Below are 21,103 nucleotides of genomic sequence, written 5' to 3'. Positions count from 1 at the left end.
TTTTCTAAAGTGGCTGCATCATTTTACTTTCCTCACCTGCAGTGTATGAGGCTTCTGCTGTCTCCAAGGCAGGTTGGTTTGGACACTTGTGGAGTTCAGCTCCTGATAATCTGTTTCTGATCCTCAGCTGGGGGTGGAGGCTTGAGGAGAGAGAAAGCAGTGGGAAATGGTGGCCTGGGAATGGAGGGACTGGATGGGGATGTGTTTAGATTTACTGGGTGTTCTAAGGGTGCCCTGCGAGCTGCTCTAAGGGAACCAGGCCAGCTCAGCCAAGCTCTCTCCTCCTGGCTCCACGTGGCTGCCCAGGGGCAGATGTGGAGTAGGTGAACGGTTTGGGGTGACCAGGTGGGGGTGCGGGGAGGAGGCATAGCCTCCAGGACTTTGTCTTCCATCCCTACAAACCTCAGGTGTTCCGTCCTCACGCCTCCTTTTAGGCCTGCCCCTCTTCACAGGCCTTAGGGACACTGCTGCCAGCTCCTCACTCAGGGACTGGCAGAGCCAGGCCGGGACCCAGGCCCACACCTGTCTCTGGGATGCTCCTGGGTCCCTGGTTACACAGGTGAGCCCCGCTGCTGCTCCTTCCCCTCTTTCTTCTCTTCCCTCCCTGAGAGCGACATGGAGGTGGGGTGCGGGGAGGTCCAGGCTCCTCTAAGAATCCCACAAAGCCATGGATCCCCTCCCTGAAAGGGTGTGCACCCACACATGCAATGTGCCCACCAAGTCCATGAATCTGTGGGCCTCATGGAAACATCTCCCAAGACCTCCCCCACTTTACCCCACTCCTGCAGCTGCAGCGGTATGGTCATGAGAACAAGTGTCCCCTGGGGCCGGTGGCCAGCACTTTTCCCCTGGGGTCAGCTAGTCAAGGTTGGGGCCACTGCCAGAGGAAATCTTACCCCATCGCCAGGGAGCCAGCTGGCGCCTGCCACGGGGTTTTAGCTCCCTCCCCTTAGAGCGGCCTGGCTCCCACACTGGGCCAGCACTTTGGAGAAGGAGAAAGCGGCCCTTTTTCTGGGAACAGTGCCTGGTCGATGCATCCAGCCCTCTGCCCGGCACCCGGCCTACCCCATACACACCCTCTCCCAGAAAGGGGAGGCTTCATCACTATTGACCCTCAACTAGGTGGCATTTCTTAATGGGAGTCTTTTCTTAGGAAGAGCACAGGCTTCGCTGCCTGACTGCCCTGTAAAATGGGCACATCCCTCCTGCCTTGCAGTGGGCCCGTGCATGAGAGGGGTATAGAAAACACCACGCACGGTCCTTGGAGGCATATTATCTCCAGAAATGGTCATCTGTGTTGCTTCGTGTTCCAGAACCCTTACTTCACCCTGAAGGGTGAGTTATAGGACTTCAAAAGTCTGTTTTTAGTGGTTTCCCTTACAGCTGGCGTGAGCTGCTTGAACACAATAACTGCATTTCCTGTAGCGTGCGTGCGATTTGTCCAGTCATTCTGTAAATATTTTTTGAGCCCTTCATTGGGTGCTGAAGCTTTTGGGGGACCCAGGGAAATGAAAGCCAGACTCCCACGCTCTGGGGCTCCACCACCTGGTGGGGAGCTGAGCCCGGCCTAGAGGCACAGTCTGGGAGGAACCAGAGCCACACACACCAGCAAGGGTTCAAAGACGGAGGTCGGATGTCAGAGGCCGGCGGGGCCCTCAGGAGAGGAGGAGGGCTGTAGCCCTTCTGGAGGGCAGCTGGGGGGAGCCCCGAGAGGGCATTCTGTTTGGAGTCATGGCTGGGCAGAGGCCTGGAGTTGAGACACAGCCCGGCCAGATCCACACCCTCTGGTTGAAGCAAACAGCCTGGATGAGCTGAGGCAGCTGGGCCTTGGGGAGTTAGAGCACCCTCCTCCCCAGCGTGTGGCCTTAAGCAGATCCCTTTAACTCCCTGGGCCTCAGTTTTCTCATCTGTGCAAGGGGGACAGTAATACCTTCTTTCCAGGGCCATGAAAAGGACTGCACGGACGTGTGTGTGTAAAGCCCCAGCGCGGTGCTTGCCGCCAGTCGGAACAGTGAGTGGGACTGCGCTTAGCCAAAGAGCTTGGACTGTACCCTGAGCTGTGGGCCAGTGTCACAGCCACCAGACCCCTTGCCAGGGTTTGCCTCCCTCTGGGAGCCCTGGAGGAGGAGGAGGAAGGAGAGGGAGAGACCTAGGGAGGGGGATGGGGGGAGGGTTCAGCAGGGCCCCAAGCAGGTGCTGCCTCCATGCTGGCTGCCCGCCGGCCTGGGGCCCCATCCCCGCCAGCATGTGGGCTCGGCTTCTGAATCCACCAGATCCAAGAACGGCTCCAGGGTTTCCACTTAAATCCTCCTCAGCAGCACTGCAGGGCCCGTCCACCCCCCGGCTGGGAAGACTGGGGCAGGGCGGATGGAGATGCACAGCACTGGCCCCCTCTGTCTCTCTCCTCCCTCTTTCTCCAGTCTGGCTGCCTCTGTCTGTCTCTGTCTGTCTGCCCGTCTGTCTCGCTCACACATGCACACATTGGCAGAACACCTCTCACAGTGACTAATACTTCCTGTCTCAGGAGTCCTCCTACCTTCCTGACATCAGGCATGGGGGATGCAGGCAGAATCATGATTTTTTTTTTAAAGCATAGCTGCCTGTTTTCTGCAGCCTCCCCAGAAGTCTTGGAGGCAGAGCTGCTGACCAGGGGCCTGTGACCAGGCTTTTGCAGGATATGTGGAGGGGAGGGGTGGGCAAGGGGTGGACCGCAAACCAGACGAGGCCCAGCTCGGCCCCCACTCCTCCCTGGTTGAACCTGCCTTCCTGGGGCCCAAGGTTTGGAATTTCCAAGGCGCCCTCAACTCTGCTCTCTCCCCTTGGCCCCCATTCCCTGTGTTCCATGTCCTCGGGGTGCCCCTGTTCATTCTTTCCCCTCCCTCTGAAGCACACTGCCTTTGCTTACACCCTGGTAGCCTCTGCTCGGGGTCCTCCTCCACCTCTTCACAAGCACCCTCCTTCAGCCCCCTCCCTCTTTGGATGCCAAACTCTCTCTCCCCTGACTACATCTCTTTCCTTTCTGGACCTTCAATAGCTCCCCAGTGCCCCCCAGGTTCTAACATTTTAGTTTAGGATCCAAGGTCCCAGCCTCTGATCTCCCTGTCTCCTCTTTCTCTTTCTCCCTCCTCTTCCCAACACAGACCTTTTCCCCCAGCACACCAGCCTCCTCACTGCTCTCTCCTTTCCAGCTCCCGGGCCCTTGCCCATGCTGTTCCTCTGCCTACGAGGGCCTTCCCCAGGCTCTGTCTTTTTGTGTGTGTGTGTAGTACGCGGGCCTCTCACTGTTGTGGCCTCTCCTGTTGTGGAGCACAGGCTCCGGACGCGCAGGCTCAGCGGCTATGGCTCACGGGCCCAGCCGCTCCGCGGCATGTGGGATCTTCCTGGACTGGGGCACGAACCCGCGTCCCTTGCATCGGCAGGCGGACTCTCAACCACTGTGCCACCAGGGAAGCCCGATAGTTTCTTTTATACTCATGTTTCTGTTCATTTCTGATGACCCATATGACTTATGCTTTCTGGAATTTGTTGAAATTTTAATTTATGGCCTAATATATGGCCAATTTTTATGACAATTTCACGTGTGTTTGAAAATACTTATTTATGGTTTTGAATGTAAAGTTCATTCTTTCAGTCCCTCAGATTACAGTTGTGAATTGTATTATTTAATGATAAATCATTATTTTGGGAGTCACTTGTTCTATCTCTAAGGGAGGACTGTTCAATTCTCCCACAATGATTGTGGGATTTGTCATTTCCTACTGTTTTAAAAAATTAGTTTTTTATACATATATATATATATATTTTAGGCAACATTCTTATATGCTTATGACTCATGACTTTGGCATTTCTTGATGCTGTACTTTTTCCTATTATAAATACCCTGGTTTGTTCTGTTTAATTCCTTAGCCTTGAATTCTGTTTTGTGGATGCATGTGGCTAGCATATCCTTTTTTATCTTTCATTTTTCACTCTTTCTGTGTCATTTTGTTTTAGACATGTCTTTTATAGTAGCAGACAAGTGGATTTTGTACTGAGTATCTGCTTTTAATGGGTGAATTTAACCCATTTGCATTTACTGTCATTCATCATAGATTTATTTCTGCCATCTTATTTCATGTCTACTTTTTTTTTTTTTTTTCCTGTACGTGGGCCCCTCACTGCTGTGGCCTCTCCCGTTGCGGAGCACAGGCTCCGGATGCTCAGGCTCAGCGGCCATGGCTCACGGGCCCAGCCGCTCCGCGGCATGTGGGTTCTTCCCGGACCGGGGCACGAACACGTGTCCCCCGCATCAGCAGGGGACTCTCAACCACTGCGCCACCAGGGAAGCCCTTATGTCTACTTTTTAAACTTTCTTATTTTTGTATAGTTTCATTGGATTGGTCCCATTTACTTAGTCCTGTTTTTCTTTCCTCTAATGATTAGGAAGGTTTGAGTTTTATTTCAGGTGGTTATTCTATATACATATGTGTGTATATACTTATGTTTTTCTATCAACATCTGGATGTAATCAATATCTTTAAACTCTTCCCAGATAAGGCAAGCACTGTAGTAATGACTTACTTTTTCCCAGCCCATACCCTCACATACAGATCAGCATAGCTTTTAGTTCTAAATTGCCATTCATTTTCTCCAAGTTGTGTTATATTTATTTAAATTTAACTCTTAGGTTTTGCTGTTTCCTTTGCATACCATTGATACCATTGTTTATAATACCACTCATCTTCCTTTCGTGGATCTGTTTTTCACTTTTCTGGTGTATATCCTCCAAGAATTCTCTTAGAAACTGTGGGTAATGTAATTTCTAAGGCCATCAATGTCTGAAATGACTTTTTCTCCGTTCTAGAGGGTCCATTTTGATTTTCAACTCCCTGTTGAATCGTTTTTTTTAAGTTCTGAATGATCAGATTTTTAAATATCTTAGACCTCTAGTTTTTGTTTTGGATAATATATACCCTCAAAATCTATGAGCATATTAACTACAATATTACCTGAATGTCTTTTGCTATTCAGTTCAGGCCTCCCCATCCCCACTTCAGCCAAATCCATGCCATTTTCATCTGTTTTCTTGATTGCATTTCTGAGTGGGACTTACTTAGGACCAAAGGCTCCACTCCCTCTGGGTGAAGGTGCAGTCTTCCTTCCCCACCCCCTCCCTAGGAAATTGGGGAAACTGCCTCAGTCACCCCACTGGTCCTCAGCTGTAGATCTTATTTTCTTAGCCCCTTCATTTGATATCCAGACCAAAGAATTCTAGGATATCAGAACTCAATCCTGAAGACCCAGGAGCCCTGCCCCGCCTTTCATCCATGAGGAGACCGAGGCTCTTGTGCGTGGGGCACAGCCTGGGTCCGTGTGTCCGCCGAGCCTTGCCCCTCGGCCATGCTGAGTGACTCAGGAGGGTGTGCAGGGGCGACAGGCTGTGGGGACGAGGTCACTTTCTCAGGCACGGGCTCAAGATGTCTCCTGAGGAGACGTGGCTTCCTGGGGGTCCTGGATAGCCCGTCCTGTGGCTTTCCTTGCCATCCACACACATGTAGATGGATATATCCTACATCTGTATCTCTTACCCTTCTTCTCAGTTTCTGACTGAAGTCTGCAAATGCCTATTTGAAATCCACGTAGGAGTCTGAGAGGTTCTGAAGTGTGTGTCAAAAACTTAGCCCTGGGCTTCCCTGGTGGCGCAGTGGTTGAGAGTCCGCCTGCCGATGCAGGGGACGCGGGTTCGTGCCCCGGTCCGGGAGGATCCCACATACCGCGGAGCAGCTGGGCCCGTGAGCCATGGCCGCTGAGCCTGCGCGTCCGGAGCCTGTGCTCCGCAACGGGAGACACCACAACAGTGAGAGGCCCGCGTACCGCAAAAAAACAAACAAACAAACAAACAACTCAGCCCTCCCAACCCTTTATTCACCGTCTTCCCCACCTCGGGATATGACACCACCATTCATTTGGCCCAGGCCCCAGACAGCCACTGTCCTCAACACTCTTCTCTCCCACTCCCACGTCTGCACATTTCCACCCAGAACGCCCCGCTCCTGTTGGCTCTGTCTTAGAAAGTGGCCTAAGCCTGGTCACTTCTCACAGCGTCCACCCCGTCCCACCGCAGGTCCAGCCCTCCATCCTGTCCTGCTGGTTATGGCATAAACTCCTACCTAGTGCCGCTGCTTCTACTCTTGGTCTGGGTTTTCCCAACAGCCAGGATAAACTTTTCAAATGTCCTATAGATCATTTCGCTCGTTGGCCCAGTCTCTGTGGTGGCCCGTTTCTTGCTTAGAATGAAGTCAGCCTTACCCCGGTGCAGCAGCCCACCACCCCCCATCACCTGCCCCCACCTCCTATCCTCCACTCACCAGTCCCTCTGCTTCCCCAGGCCAGCAGGCCTGCCCTTGCACACCTCCACGCACTGTGTTCCCTCTGCCAGGAATGCTCTTGCCCTCGGCCACGTGGCTCCCCCTCCCCCATCATTTAGTCACTGTTCAAAAGCTTCTCCTAGAGATGCCATCCTTCCCTATCCAAAACGACACCAACTTCTTCCAGTTTCCTTGAACTGGTGCCATTGTTCTTCATAGTATGTGCTCATCTTTACTAGATATAATATTATCCATTCATTTATCTGCCTTCCTATCAGAGTATATGTAAGTCCTATGGGAGCAAGGATTTTGCCCCATTCCCCCTGTATCCATAGTGCCTAGAACACTGCCTGACACACAGTAGGCTCTCAGATATTTCCTGAATGAATGAATGGATGCATGAAACCAAATAGGCTTCACATTCATTTATTCATTCAACTACTATTTGAGTACTGTTTGTGCCAGGCTCTGAGTAGATGAGTGACACACAAACCAGGTCCCTGCCTCTGGGAACTGACAGTCCAGCTGGGGGCCTTTTCATGGGCAGTGAGAACAGCGTCATGAAGGGTCTGTATGGGGGTGGTGAGAGTCATGGGGGCTCAGGAGCAGAATTCTGTGAGTCAGAGCCTGCTCACCAAGCTAGGGGAGCAGAGAGGAGGGGTGGCTGGGGGAAGGAGTCCCAGACCCGGAGGTGGGAGAGGACACAGGCACACAGCAGATGCTCCTATAGGGCTTCTTTGTGCCAGCACTGCTCCGAGGGCCTGAGTGCATTCACTCAAAACAGCCCCGACAAGCCCCATTTTAGGAAGAGGAGGCACAGAGAAGTGAGCTTGCCCAGGGTCACGCTCTAGGGATATGAGGAGCCAGACTCAGCCCGGAACCCGGCTTCGAAATTGGTAACTAGCCACTCCGCTGCGTGCAGGAGAGGGCAAGTGAGTCTGGGGCAGGGGCTTGCAGGCCGCTGAGGGGTTCAGATTTCACAATGCCCACAGGGCTGGAGCCGGCCAGGCTTGCAGGTCTAAAGGGAGACACCCCCGCCCCCTACGCCGCTGAGGCTGTGACCTCTCTCTGAAACAGTCAGGGAGAGCATTTTATCTCTGGAGAATAGCGGTGCGGGTAGTGGAAGAGATGGATGGGTTGGGGGGAGGAGCCTTTGTGGAGAGGTTCCCCCCGCAGCCTCCGTCTCCCCAGCTGCCTCAGCTCCCACATCCCACCACCCTGTAGCAGCCGCATCCTAGGTGGCGAGGGCCCCGGCTCTTAGGGGGCTGCTTCTTCTCCTCGCCCTGCCTGGCGTCTGTCCGCACAGGGACTGAGGACCCTTCCTGACCCGGGGATGGCCTCTTGGGGCTTCCATCAGGCTTGTCCCAGGGCTCTCCTCCAAAGGAGCTGCAAGGTAGAGGCATTGTGTCCATTTTTTTTTTTTTTTTTAGTTTATTTATTTTTATGTTTGGCTGCGTTGGGTCTTCGTTGCTGCGCGCGGGCTTTCTCTAGTTGCGGCGAGCAGGGGCTACTCTTGATTGTGGTGCACGGTCTTCTCATTACGGTGGCTTCTCTTGTTGCGGAGCACGGGCTCTAGAGCGCAGGCTCAGTAATTGTGGCTCACGGGCTCTAGAGCGCAGGCTCAGTAGTTGTGGCACACGGGCTCAGTAGTTATGTCTTGCAGGCTCTAGAGCACAGTCTCAGTAGTTGTGGCTCGCGGGCTCTAGAGTGCAGGCTCAGTAGTTGTGGCACACGGGCTTAGTTGCTCCGCGGCATGTGGGATCTTCCCGGACCAGGGCTCGAACCCGTGTCCCCTGCACGGGCAGGAGGATTCTTAACCACTGTGCCACCAGGGAAACCCCATTGTGTCCATTTTACAAAGGGGAAAATGGAGGCTCAGACAGTCAGGTGACTTTCCCAAGAATCAGCTTGTAAGGGCTGCAGCAGGGCTCCAAGCCTAGGTCTGGGGACTCCAGAGGGGTTTTGCGGCAGAGTCGATCACTGGCTTTATGAGGCTTTTCTGTAGGCAGAGAATTAAGGCCCAGGGAACGCCGTGGGCTGGAGTCAGTGGGTCCACACGTGAGTCAGTTAGAGCCGCACACTGAGGTGTCTGAGGCCCCACTGGACCCTTACCAAGCACAGCCTGGAACCTCTTGGGGGGAGCTCGATGGAGCCACCCCAGGGGCCGCAGCAGCAGCCTCGGGGTCCACAGGCCCCAGGGGCTCCAGGGTGGGTGGTGACAGCCCCTGAGCGGCCTCATCCCACCCCAGTTCTGGACACAGCCGGACAGGAGGAGTTCAGCGCCATGCGGGAGCAGTACATGCGCACGGGGGACGGCTTCCTCATCGTCTTCTCGGTCACGGACAAGGCCAGCTTCGAGCACGTGGACCGCTTCCACCAGCTCATCCTGCGCGTCAAGGACAGGTGAGGGCGGCCAGGCTGGGACCTCCCCATGCCTGGCTCAGGGTGGGCTCTGTCTGTCTGTCTGTCTTTCTCAGATCTTCAGGTGAAAGCTGAGGTTCGAGGGGCAGAGCTGAATTCAGACCTTTCCACACAGCCAGAGGAGTCTACACGCAGCCAAGGCCTCGAGGCGTCCGCCCCGCCCCCCCCCATCTCTCCTAAACTGTCCGATGAGTCAAGGAATCATAAATAACATCTGTTTTTCAGCTCCAATGTAACCAAATTTTATTACAGTCAAAGAAAAAGTGAATTTTCTCTCCGGCGTACGTCGTTAACTGGTTACATCACATTTGACTGTGAGATTTCTAAGCCCCTATTAAAGGCTCATGTTTTCCTTAGCATAATATGGCGTAGCTAAATAATTTGGAGTCTGTTTTAAGCCCAACTGGTCTTTTCAGTTAATTGGCTCTTAAAGAGGCAATGTAAAAGTAAAAGGACAAACTAACAGGAAAACAGCAAGCTTTGAGCAAATCTCGAAAATTCAAAATTTTCGAAAATTTCAAAATTCGAAAAATCCAGTTAACACTTATCTCAAAGGCAAAGTGTTAATAACTTTTCAAGGTGAAGGGATATACAGTCACACACACATACACATATACACACAGAGCTCCAAGAGACAAATGTGGGTTAAGCCCCTGACTAGGAATCTCTAAAGAGAAAACATACATGACACAGATACGGGAAAATATTCAACCTTCTTGCTAATCAAAGAAGTGCAAGGAAGAAGGATAAAGTACCATTTTTCACTCATCAAATTATAATTTCTTTATGAAAATACTCAACGCTGACAAAGACTGGCATTTCATTCACGTTGGGTCAGCAGTTTGGCCCCATGTGTCCACGGGAATCTTTAAGGCAGACATGCCTCTTGATCCCCGCCTTCCACTCTTGGGAGCCATCCTGACTTTGCGGCTGCCATTTATTGAGTGGCAGCTGTGTGCCAGCCCCTGGCCCTGGTGCTCTTCACAAGTCACTGCCGATGGCCACAGCATGATGGCCTGCACGGGTGGTGTGTCAGGGTGACTGGGAGATGAGAGGAAGCAGGTCTGGGAACCGGGCCGCTGGCCCAGTCAGTGCAGAGCCAGGGGATTCCCAGGAGGGCCTGCACTCACCTTGCAACAGGCCTGAGGCTTCAAACCAAGGCAGCCAGCAGCCCCCGGGTCCCTCTTCCATTCCAGGAGATGTGGAGGGAAAGACTCTGAAGTTAACCCAGCCCCATAGGGAGGTGCTGTGTGCTGTGTCAGGTCTGAGGCGTGGGTGCCCCGCCTTCACCAAGGGAAGCTCACAAGCTGCTGTTCCTTTTTTTCCCAGGGAGTCATTCCCGATGATCCTCGTGGCCAACAAGGTCGATTTGATGCATTTGAGGAAAATCACCAGGGAGCAAGGAAAAGAAATGGCCACCAAACACAATGTAGGTGGTGTGCGCGCCCGTGTGTGCACGTGTGGGTGTGTGTGCGTGCGTGTGTGTGTGTGCCCGTGTGTGTGCGCACGCGTGTGGGTGTGTGTGTGTGCATGTGTGGGTGTGTGTGTGGGGGTGAGGGCTCAGGGGATGTCAGTGCCCCCTCACTCCTGCAGTCCTAGTCTATTGGAATGAAACACAGGCCTCCTAGGTAGTGGGCTAGGTCCACATAGAGGCACATGTGATGTGGGATATTTTGTGAAACAAGACAACAGGCCAGAGAGAAAGCACCTTCTTGGCAGTCGTTAGAGGCCCTGCTGTCAAGAGCAGGTACCTTCACCTCCTGGCCCCGACGCAGCAGGCTCCTCACTGGGCTGTGCAGAGGCTTGGCTTCGTCCCTGTCTCTGAGCCAGTGCCTGACTATGTTCAGAATCGTCAGATCAGCCGCCTTCACTGAGCCCTGCTCTGTGCCAGGCATTGTGCTGGGGGAGCATCTACTCCCCGCAACCACACATTGAGGTAGGCACCACTGTCTTCATCAAGTGATGAAACCGAGGCTTGCCCAGGCCACACCGTGCATGTCAGCAGACACCTTTGGGTTGCTTTTTTTTTTCAGTTCACTGTGATGCCCCTTTGCCCACTGGATGGTGGGGTCACTGGGCTTCTTCCCACCCCTCCCCCCGCATTAGCACAACCATGCCCCAGCCTCAATGCTCAGTTATGTAGAAGTTCACCCAGCCTCCTGGAAAGTCTGCAGGGTTGCCCCTTCCCTCTGCCCGGTGGGCCCAGCTCCATAAGTAGAGGGAGGGGCCCACTGCGAGTTCATTTTGCTTTTCTCTGCCTTCTGTGTTTATTCACGTATTCATTCAACAGTCCTAGGCCCTGGCAAACAAAACTCCTTGCCTCAGGGTGCTTGCTTCTAGAGACGGCAGCAAATTAGAGCGTGTCCAAAGGTGACATGTGCTCTGGGGGAAAGTAAATCAGGGAAGGGGGTAGGTAACGTGGAGTGGGGGGCTGTTTTTACACATAGGTGGTCAGGGAAAGCCTTACTGGAAAGGTGCATATCAGTGAGGACTGACAGGAGGTGAGGGAGTGAGTCCTCTGGATATCTGGGGAAAGCATGTTCCAGCAGAGGAATAATCAGTGCAAAGGCCCTGAGGTGGGAGTTTGAGGAACAGCAAGGAGGTGAAAGGAGGCCGGAGCAGCCAGAGCAGGAGTAGGAGGGGTGAGTAGCAGGAAGTGAGGTCAGAGCGGGGGGGTTAAGGCCTTATGGGCTTTTGCTCAGAGTGGAGGGGAAACCACTGGAGGGTTTTTGTTTTTTTTTTAAAGAAGATGTTGGGGGTAGGAGTTTCTTAATTTATTTATTAATTTTTGCTGTGTTGGGCCTTCGTTTCTGTGCAAGGGCTTTCTCTAGTTGTGGCAAGTGGGGGCCACTCTTCATCGCGGTGCGTGGGCCTCTCACTATCGCGGCCTCTCTTGTTGTGGAGCACAGGCTCCAGACGCGCAGGCTCAGTAGTTGTGGCTCACGGGCCCAGTTGCTCCGCGGCATGTGGGATCCTCCCAGACCAGGGCTCGAACCCGTGTCCCCTGCATTAGCAGGCAGATTCTCAACCACTGCGCCACCAGGGAAGCCCCACTGGAGGGTTTTGAGTGAGGAGTGACATGGCCCGACTCATGACTGAACAGCTTCCCTCTGGCGCCCGTGTGGAGAAAGGTCTTTGGGGGCTGCACCGTAAGCCGGGTACCGGCTGACGTGCACCCGTGTGGTGCCCGTGGAGGTGGCAAGGAGCGAGTGGATTCTGGTGTCTTTCTGAAAGCCAACAGGATTTGTCCACAGACCGGATGTGGGGTGACAGAGAAAGGATTTGAGGAGGATGCTAAGGTTTGGGGCACGAGGAACTTTCAGAAGACTGGAGTTCCACTAGCCGGGCAGGGGGACTAGAGCACCGAGGACGTGGGGAACACCAGGAGCTTTGTTTTAGGTGCTTAGTTTGAGGAGCTGAGGGGATAGTCAAGTGGAGGTGTCCAGACTGCTGTCAGATACACCATCTGGAGGTAAATATTGGAAATCAGCAGCATGTGGGTAGAATCTAAAGCCATGAAACCAGAGTAAATCTTCAAAGTTCTCATCACAAGAAAAAACGGTTCTGTAACTATATATGATGGATGTAACTAGACTCATTGTGGTGATCATTTTGCAACATATACAAATACCGAATCATTACGTTGTACACCTGAAATTAGTGTTATTTCAGTTCTACCTCAATTTTGTGTGTGTATAATTATGTATTTATGTATACACACACATAGAGATAGAGATAGAGATATATACACACAAAAAGAAAAAAGCCATGAAGCCCAGGGGAATGGGTGTCGTTAGGGCAGGGGTCCCAGGCTTGAGGCTGGGGACACTTCGGTGCTGTGGGTATGGGGAAATGAGAGGAAGCAGCAAAAGGGACAGAGTGGTCAGTGATGTGTGAGGACCAGCGTGGGGCCTTGGGAGCCAAGGAAAGGAAATGCCTCGAGGAGGAGGAAGTCATCAACCAGACAGGTGTGCTCAGAAGTCTCCAGGTGAGCACCTGGAACTAACCTCTGGGTTTAGCATTAGACGCAGGCCTCAGACAGTAGCGTGCCCGTGCCCTCCACCGGCCAACCTCCTGCACAGAGAGAGGCCAGGAGCCATTGCATCCCACAGCCTCGGGCTCCGCACGGTGAGCTCATGCTAAGAGCCTTCACAGACCCCTGGGTGGGCACGTGGCTGGCTGGGGACGGGGGAAGGGCGCTGCACGGGGGTAGCAGCAGCCCCATTCTGCAGGTAAAAGGGAATGGGACACAGGGGGCTGAGGGAATTCTGGGGGCTTCACGGCTGGCGAGGAGTACCCACCCATCCCCACTAGAACCCAGGTCTCCAGTCTCTCAGCTGACCTTGCTCCTACAGCAAATGCTGCTGCCTCATTTATCATTCGACCAAATGACCCTGTGAGCTACTGTCCTAATTTTAGAGCTCATAAGGCAAGTTCTTCTTTAGCTGACCATCCAATGCAGGAAGGTGGCATTTCCTGGCCCTTCGGTGGAGTCATATAGTACTACCACTTATTGCAGGGTTTCCCTTAGTTTAAGTCTTGTTACTATGACGCCCTAGAATTCTAAGAACCCAGATAATGCACATCAGTGTTTCTTCAGAAGCAGGATCCCTAGAAAGAAAGCGGAGGCGTCTGGGGACCTGGGCGTGCTACAGCGGTGTGCCCGTGAGCAGGCAGCGGAGGTCTGAGGCCCCAGGAGCCTGGGACTTACGAGCTGGCAGGATTATAGGATGTGAAGAGCCTCCGGGGAGGTCCCAGCCCCAGCTGCCCTCTCGCTTCCCCGCTGGGTGAGTGTGCACAGGGAAGAACGCTGTCCTGCCCTCACGAGCTTGCACAGGACTCTGGCTCCCAAGAGCTATTGGGGCACCTGCCATGCCTAGAAGAGGCTCCGCAGCAGACCTCAGCACCTCTACCTGTCCGTGCCAGGCCATGTGGGAAGTGCAGTGTGCACTTGGTCCAGATCTTGATTCTCTGCTGGCCACCGTGTGGCCTTGGGCAAGTACGTCACCACTCTGAGCTCAGTCTCCCCAGCTGTGAAACGGAGATAACCGCTTACCTTAGAGGGTTAACGTGAAGATTAGTGAGGTCAGGGACGTTGAGACCTGGGAGGCCAAACAGCCCATGGTCACCTCAGTGAGCAGCCTACAGTCCAACAGCCTACAGTGGAAGGCAGTTTCCTCCCGGGGTTATCAGAGGCTCAGATATTTGTCAAATGAAAATTTCCAAGGTCTGAGCCATGTCCTTTGTACTCTGCCCTTTGTGTGTGTGTTGGCTAGAGCAAGCCCCTGCTTGAAGCCACAGCAGTGGGTGAACATCTGATCTCCCGCGATGATGGGAAGATACTTTATGATGTGTTCTGGGCAATCAGTTACGACATGCTCCTCTAAGATAACGACTTACCCTGTTACCCCGGACCCCCATGCATTTAAAGTGTTGATTGTTTTTATTTTCTTCGCTGTGCTTTTCCTTTTCAAGTGTGTTACAATGAAATGCCTTAATTTTGTAATCAGGAGAAGGTTGCGAAAAATACCAAAGTTCTTCAGTCTAATCATGATTGGCTTACCTGCATCTCATCTAGGGGGCCTGTGCGTGTTGTCCGGAGTCCACACACTCGCCTCTTGTTGGGGGAGTGGGCATGAGCCTCCTGACTTTGTGGGGTCCCTGTTTTCCTCCCTGTGCCAGTCCGAGGCTTGGGGTAGACATGGCCCTATAGGGTCCCCTCAGCCACATCTCGCAGTTACTGCTGCCTTCCAGCCGGGTGACGATCCTCAACCTTAAACATGCAGACATAAGCCTTCTGCAAACATGGCTGAGCTCCGGGCTCGTAGATGCAGACCAAGCAAGAGCTGGGCCAGGCAGACGGTTGAGGTCGGTGTGGGGTGCACAGACCACCTGGGTCGCCAGGGTGCAGAGTCCTGCCCAGGGCCAGCCTCGCCTCAGCCTTTCCCACCGGCGTCCCCTCTGGAGGACCTGAGAAGAGGGGCAGAATCCTCTAAGGTAGAGAAATAGACCTCAGAGAGAAAACTGAATAGAATCAGAACATACATCAGTTTGATAAATGAAACAGTCTTTAGTCTTCAAGTGTCTAAAAAGATCATTTTTATTCTGTTGTTAGGGGGCTCTTAAATATCTCTGTGACCAGAGAACACGAGAGAATCAGAAAAGCTGTCAGTAAAACTTTCTGACTTTATAGAGTGAGAAACCACTGAGGGCTTGAGGTTGTAGGAGCTGGGGTTCCATGGGGGCTTCGCAGCGTTCCTTGGGACCTCTGAGAATTTGCCTTTTTAGGGAACAGGACTTTGTAACGCTGTTACAGGAACTCCGTAACGCTGCTTTGCCTTCCAGATTCCGTACATAGAAACCAGTGCCAAGGACCCACCTCTTAACGTCGACAGAGCCTTCCATGACCTGGTTAGAGTAATTAGGTGAGTGAGGCTCGCCTGCCTGGAAGCAGGGCCTCTGTGGCCAGACGGACACCGGAAAGGCTGGAGGAGCATGGTGCCGTGTCTGAGGCCCAGGCTGGGCAGTTCTGGGCCTGGTTTTGGATTTCTTTTTTTTTTAATTTAATTTATTTTATTTATTAATTTTTTGGCTGCATTGGGTCTTAGTTGCGGCACGCAGGATCTCTGTTGCAGCATGCGGGCTCTTCATTGCAGTACATGGGCTTCTCTTTAGTTGTGGCACCCAGGCTCCAGAGCACGTGGGCTCAGCAGTTGCGGCACGCGGGCCTAGTTGCCCCGCGGCATGTGGGATCTTAGTTCCCCGACCAGGGATCGAACCTGCGTCCCCTGCATTGGAAGGCGGATTCTTAACCACTGGACTGCCGGGGAAGTCCCTAGTTTTGGATTTCTTACACTTCTGTCCATCTCTGTCCTTCCCACCTACCTTTGCTCTCCCCGACTCCCTATGCGTGAAGCCACAAGCTAAACAAAGTGCTTTCCTGCGCGAGGTGCCTCCCTGGCCTCCCCTCCATCCTGCAGCTCAGGCTCCCCGAGGGCAGCGCCTCCATCCTGCCCCCGCTGTTCTCCCAACACCAAAGCTGCCAACACGGTAAAAAGTAGGCCATTCTCCTCTTCCCTGATGTCAGAGCACCCCTTGACGTTTCACCTGAACAACCAGCATTCTGATCCCCAGGCTGCAATCACAGGGGCTTTGTACATGTGTCTCCTCTCCAGCCCCTACCCACTGTCGGTCTCCAGGGAGTGTCAGAAATCCCAGGCTGTAGTCTCTTGTGGGTTCCTTTGCATAGTCAGGCCCAAACCCTAATCATCTCATGCCTAGACGACGGAGACAGTGTCCTGGCTGGGCTCACTGTCCCCCCACCTTTGCTGTTGCCAAAATCTTCAACGTACAGAGCGGCCTAACCAGTGGTTCTCAGACAGCATGCGTTTGGTGTGTTGTCGTATGCCGACCTGTAGGGCTGTTGCTTAGTCATGGAATCGCCGTGCACTTCCCAACCTGCCGCCTCTCAGCCCCCCCAGTGCGTGCACGCACTCACACCCATACACACACGCCCGACGACCCCCTTTTCTCATCATTCCCCGGCGTGGACTGTGGTTTGCAGCCTTCACCTTGTGCTTTAGCTGGCAGGCCTGCACTCGGAAAGCGATTTTCTCCTGGGCCTTTGCCTGGAGTTGGGAGACGCTACCACACCAGGAGGGGGTGATGTCTTGGTTATGGACCTCGAGTTCCAAGGGCAGGTTTTAGATGTAGGAAAAATGAACAGGAAACACGTAAAAAGCTTTTGTGCTCAGTTGACCTGTCATTTTATTTAAAATATGAAACACATAGAAGCCAACCTTGTATAACATATAACATAGCTTGTGATTGAAATAAACATAGCCACAGCATGGTATCAGGAAGTCTCACCAGTAGCATGACAGGTTTGCTCTGCCCTCTCTCCCTTCCCACTTCCTCGCCTTAGAGACACCGTCCAGGACAGGCTCTCTTCCTCCAGCATCCAGGACAGAGGCCCCTTCTCCCCCTTCCCCTCCCCCTCCCCCAGCCCCCTCCCCCTCCAGAGCCAGAACTGGCCTCCCAGCCACAGACCCAGGGGCAAGGGAGGAGAAGGCAGGGAGAAGCAAAGCCCTTTCTAACGTTGTTATTCTGCCCTTCCTTGTCTCAAAAGGCAACAGATTCCGGAAAAAAGCCAGAAGAAGAAGAAGAAAACCAAATGGCGGGGAGACCGGGCCACTGGCACCCACAAACTGCAGTGCGTGATATTGTGATGGCCCGAGGCCCTGGGCACAGTGACCGGGAACTGGCCAGCCCTTGGGACCCCTCCACTGCCTAACCGCACTGAAGACCATTCTAACCATGACCCTTGGCCCAAGGACTTGACACAGGAAGGGAGAGAGGGAGGGTGGGCAGGGAGGAGATAGAGTCTGGCTTTGCTGGAAGGGCACGGGCTGCCCTGTGTCTCAGCAGCAGCGAAGAGGCAACAGTGAACAAAGCAGCATCCAAGTCCCTGTGTTGATGCAACCTGGTCCCTCCCCGCTCCTGGTGGCTGTGTTGTTTCTTTGAACTACATAGTGTGGGTGTGATGTGGAAGTGTTTCTCCACGTACAAAAACAAGCCATGATCACGCTTCCCCCACCCCAACCCCGGTCCACAGTGTCTGAGCTTGGGTGTCTTTTGTAGATTTTTAAATTATTTTAGGGATTATTATTTTATTAAAGGGGTCTGTGCCCACTGCCTGGTGAAGTTTCAAGTCTTCAGCAGACCTCTTCTATAACATGTCTGGAATATGGTTGTTTTTTAACTGAAATTTCCCAGCCGTGCCAAAACTCAACTCAACGTGAAAGCAGAGTGACCGAGAGACCAGAAGTTCACGGGGACCGTGGCTGGAGGCCTCGGGAGGAACAGACCCTACTCATGGCCTCCTATAAACTGGAGAGAAGAGAGATGTGTGTACCCAGAAGGTTTTACTGTGGTTGAGGATGCAGATAGCAGGGAACAAAATTTTGTTTTGCTGAGGGGAGAGACGGGCACGTCAGTTTTAAAAGGGCTTCTCATTACCCTGGAAATATATAAATTTTAAGTAAGTTTATTGGAGTCGCAAAAGTGTTCGTGTATTTTTCAGGTGGTGTGGGTTAAGTTCTGTGTTCTTCGCAGCCGTGGGAGAGGGCTTTCTCCCATCACCTGTGCTGTCTGGTGCCTCTGATACAAACACACTGAACAGGCGTGTACGGTCTCTGCGTCGAAGTCAGCTAACATGGACACCATCTGGAAAACTCTGGTTCGTGCTAAATCTTAACCAAAAATGATCCAGTACTGTTCTTACTGAAACAGCACCAAGACCTGAAGCCATTTTCCCTTTGAGTCAACTGACTCACTTCTTAAGCCCAGTAAATGAGCAAAACCCCTTGAAACATTTGCAAACTTAGTATTACAGGTTGCCTTTCTGGCAGGAACTTTTATTAACCTCTTGGATCTTAACTATGCTATATAAGTGGAGGAGAAAGTAAGGTTGGGGTGCCGACATGGCTCCCATATACCTGTTTCTACAGGGTGCCAGCCCCCTAGCTTCCTGACCACGCCCACCTGCCTCTCAGGTGCTGCTGGTGTGAGCCAGACTGGGGCGGGATGGATGGACAGCACACCCTCGAGAGAGAGTCAAAAGATGAGGCGGCCGGCTAGTGACTTTAGTTTCCATCTGTTACAAATCAGGCCACCAAGCAAACTAGAATATCCCTAGTGAGTGGCCTGGTCACCATTTGGAGAGAGAAACCCGGGTAAAGTGAGCACTCAGCCGGACATCGAGACCCCTGGATTCTTCCCTAGTTTTGAAAATGAGCTGAGTTCCTAACTCAGCAAGATCACCAGCAACGTGGTGGAAGGGGAGCGCAGCCAAAGAATGATTCTGATGCCGGAAAAAACAGTTGGGACTTCTGTTTGTTGGAAAATCAAACTTCTTTGTCTAAATGGCCCTTTTTTTCTGACCCTAAAAGGAAGGATAACAAAGAATATTCCAGATCAGGCACTTCAGAGCTTCCCAAGATCCTGTAATGTTAATGGGCCTTCTAAACACTAACAGGACAAGGCTCTTTCCAACCAATACGCTCCTCTGAGCCACACCCTAGCAGCCCAGGTGCAGTTGGGTGGCAGCTGCAAACTGGAGATGAGGAAGAGGCAAGACAGCGGGAAGAAGGAAGGATGGAGGTGCGGTGATGGAGCGAGTTGGAAGAGCAGGACAGGAAGCCCGGCTCACGGGGCAGCGTCCGCTTCAGAAAGGTCCCAGGCACGGACCACCACCACCCGGCCCACGGTGGAGCCTGCAGCTCCCTGACGGCACCGGATGGGGGAGTCTTGTTGGAAACAGATCAGTTGACTGAGAACGAAGCCCTTAGCTGTGAATGTAACCAGACGAAGAGATTCCAGCTGCTTCTAGGCCCTCCGCCCAACAGGGCAGCACATCTGCCCCACCCCCGGCCCCATCTTCCATCTCTCCTGCACTCAACCCACAGTGCCGGAGGGAGAAACTGGGTGAGGGATGGCCTCCTGCAGCCTCCCTGTTGAGCTAATGGTCGGCCTTTGTCTCCCATGACCTCATTTTCCCCATAGGTGAGATGGGTAAATAACACTTTTAAAAGGCGGTTCTTTGTGTTTTAGAGAACTGTGGACACTCGTGGCAGTGGGGGCTTCTGCACAGGCCTGAGTGGAGCATACCCAAGGGCATCCCCGGTACACGGTCACCTGGCGGGGTCAGTCTGGAAAACCAGTTGGCCATGCTACTTCATGACTGTGGAGCCCAAGGGGACTTGTGTCTTTGGTGGCATTCTGGTGTTCCCACTGGTTTTCCATCTGAATTAGTGCTCCCTTCATGCCCGCTGGAGCACGCCCTTCCTGAAATCCTTTCACCCCATGCCTTTGCCACTGTGTGCTCTCAGATTTCCTTCTAACATTCTTCCGCCCCTCCCCCACTTAGAGGGCTCTTTTCTCCCCAGCAAGTAATGCTAGCCATCCTCTCCACCCCCAGCCTGGGGCGATGGCCACTGACTTTCCCTCACAGGGGACATTTGGATGGCTTCTGTTAGGACTTTGCCCCCCATCTTCTTGTGGAGAATGCCTGTCAGCCTGGTGCGGCCTGCCTCGTGTCCCTAGGAAGAGTGACCCACTAACACGTGGCAGCTCTAACCCAAAGGCCCCTCGGACGTGTTACAGAAAATCCGGAGCCAGAGACAGTTTCCCTCCATTCGCAGCCCATTGGATTAGAAAGTCCATGTCGGGTTTACTTAGAATGAAAGATACTTGAATTACTGAGCGCCCGTGAGCGCCCAGCTTCTGTTACACAGTGTTAGCCATTGTCTACACAGGTGGCCATTGTCGTGAAATGAGAGTGATGCCTGGAGATCTCGATGATGCTTGAGCCTTTTATGTAACTTTTATTAAGTCTTTGTGTATCCCAACTCATTAATAAACAAAAGAAGAGGAACACTTGTCTGTCTGATTTCCTCTTACTCAAATATTCCTGACGTTTTGCTGAGAACATTAAACGTTGTCAGCGTCTGACCCAGAACACTGCCCTCTTGCGAAGACAGCTGGTGTCTCTGAGGGTTGTCCCCGTCCTGCCGGTCTCCTGATGTCCAGCAGCCCTGGATGTGGGCTCTGCCTCTGACTTTTATGTGCCTTTGAGCGAGTTACCTGCTTTAATCTTCAGCTGCCCCGCCTGTGAATGGGACAATGGTGTGCGCTTCCTAAGCAGACGAGGGCTAAAGCTAAATGCGGGCGTTCGCGGTACAGATCCCAGAAATGACGCTCTTTGTAAAGGACACCGATTGGATTGTCTGATGTTGCTTTTCATGAACACTGCCCCCTGCCCCCATCTGCAAGATCACAGTCTTTCATATAATGTGATTACATTTCTCTTTTGATTGAAACTGCTGGGTAGTTGGCCAAGCTGAGCCTCTTTGGGTCTTCTTCCCAGGGAATAGAGGGCCAAAGCCCTCTCCTGGTACTTCTTTGGGTGATGACAGCTGACGCATGTAAACTTGGAGGCTAGGGGTGCTTCTCACACCCTCCGCGCTGGGGGCAGAGGAGACCGGACTGCAGACTAGAGCAGGGAGGGATGGTGTGGCCGCCTGCCCATTCATCCCTCCCATGCAGACTTCCTGGGCACCACCACGTGCCAGGCAGTGGGCTGGGTGCTGGGTGGTGGTGAGCAGAGCAAAGGGTCTTCTGATAGATCTCCTTTAGTCCCGTCCTGACCTACTCAATCAAAACCTGCATTTTAACAAGATGCCCAGGTAATTCACATGTGCAGTAAAATCTGGGTATCACTGCCCTACGACATCAACCCCAGCATTGGCATGAAATCTAGCCTGGACCTGAGGCAG

At 52.9% G+C, this 21,103-nt stretch overlaps 1 protein-coding gene across 3 annotated transcripts in view; it reads left to right on the top strand.

Moving 5' to 3' along the window:
- The window catches only part of MRAS (muscle RAS oncogene homolog), a 59,291-nt gene extending 39,098 nt beyond the window's left edge, over positions 1 to 20,193 (top strand). For all 3 annotated transcript variants that reach the window (XM_079923011.1, XM_079923009.1, XM_079923010.1), the window contains exons 3-6: positions 8,597 to 8,750; positions 10,098 to 10,197; positions 15,114 to 15,193; positions 16,897 to 20,193. In XM_079923011.1, the coding sequence (XP_079779137.1) occupies positions 8,597 to 8,750; positions 10,098 to 10,197; positions 15,114 to 15,193; positions 16,897 to 16,996 (434 nt within the window). In that variant the 3' untranslated portion in view covers positions 16,997 to 20,193. The remainder of the gene's footprint in view (positions 1 to 8,596; positions 8,751 to 10,097; positions 10,198 to 15,113; positions 15,194 to 16,896) is intronic.
- Positions 20,194 to 21,103: the final 910 nt, after the last annotated feature.

This window comes from Stenella coeruleoalba, assembly GCF_951394435.1.
Source record: "Stenella coeruleoalba genome assembly, chromosome: 5".
Lineage (NCBI taxonomy): Eukaryota > Metazoa > Chordata > Mammalia > Artiodactyla > Delphinidae > Stenella > Stenella coeruleoalba.
This window is presented reverse-complemented; position numbering and strand designations above follow the sequence as displayed.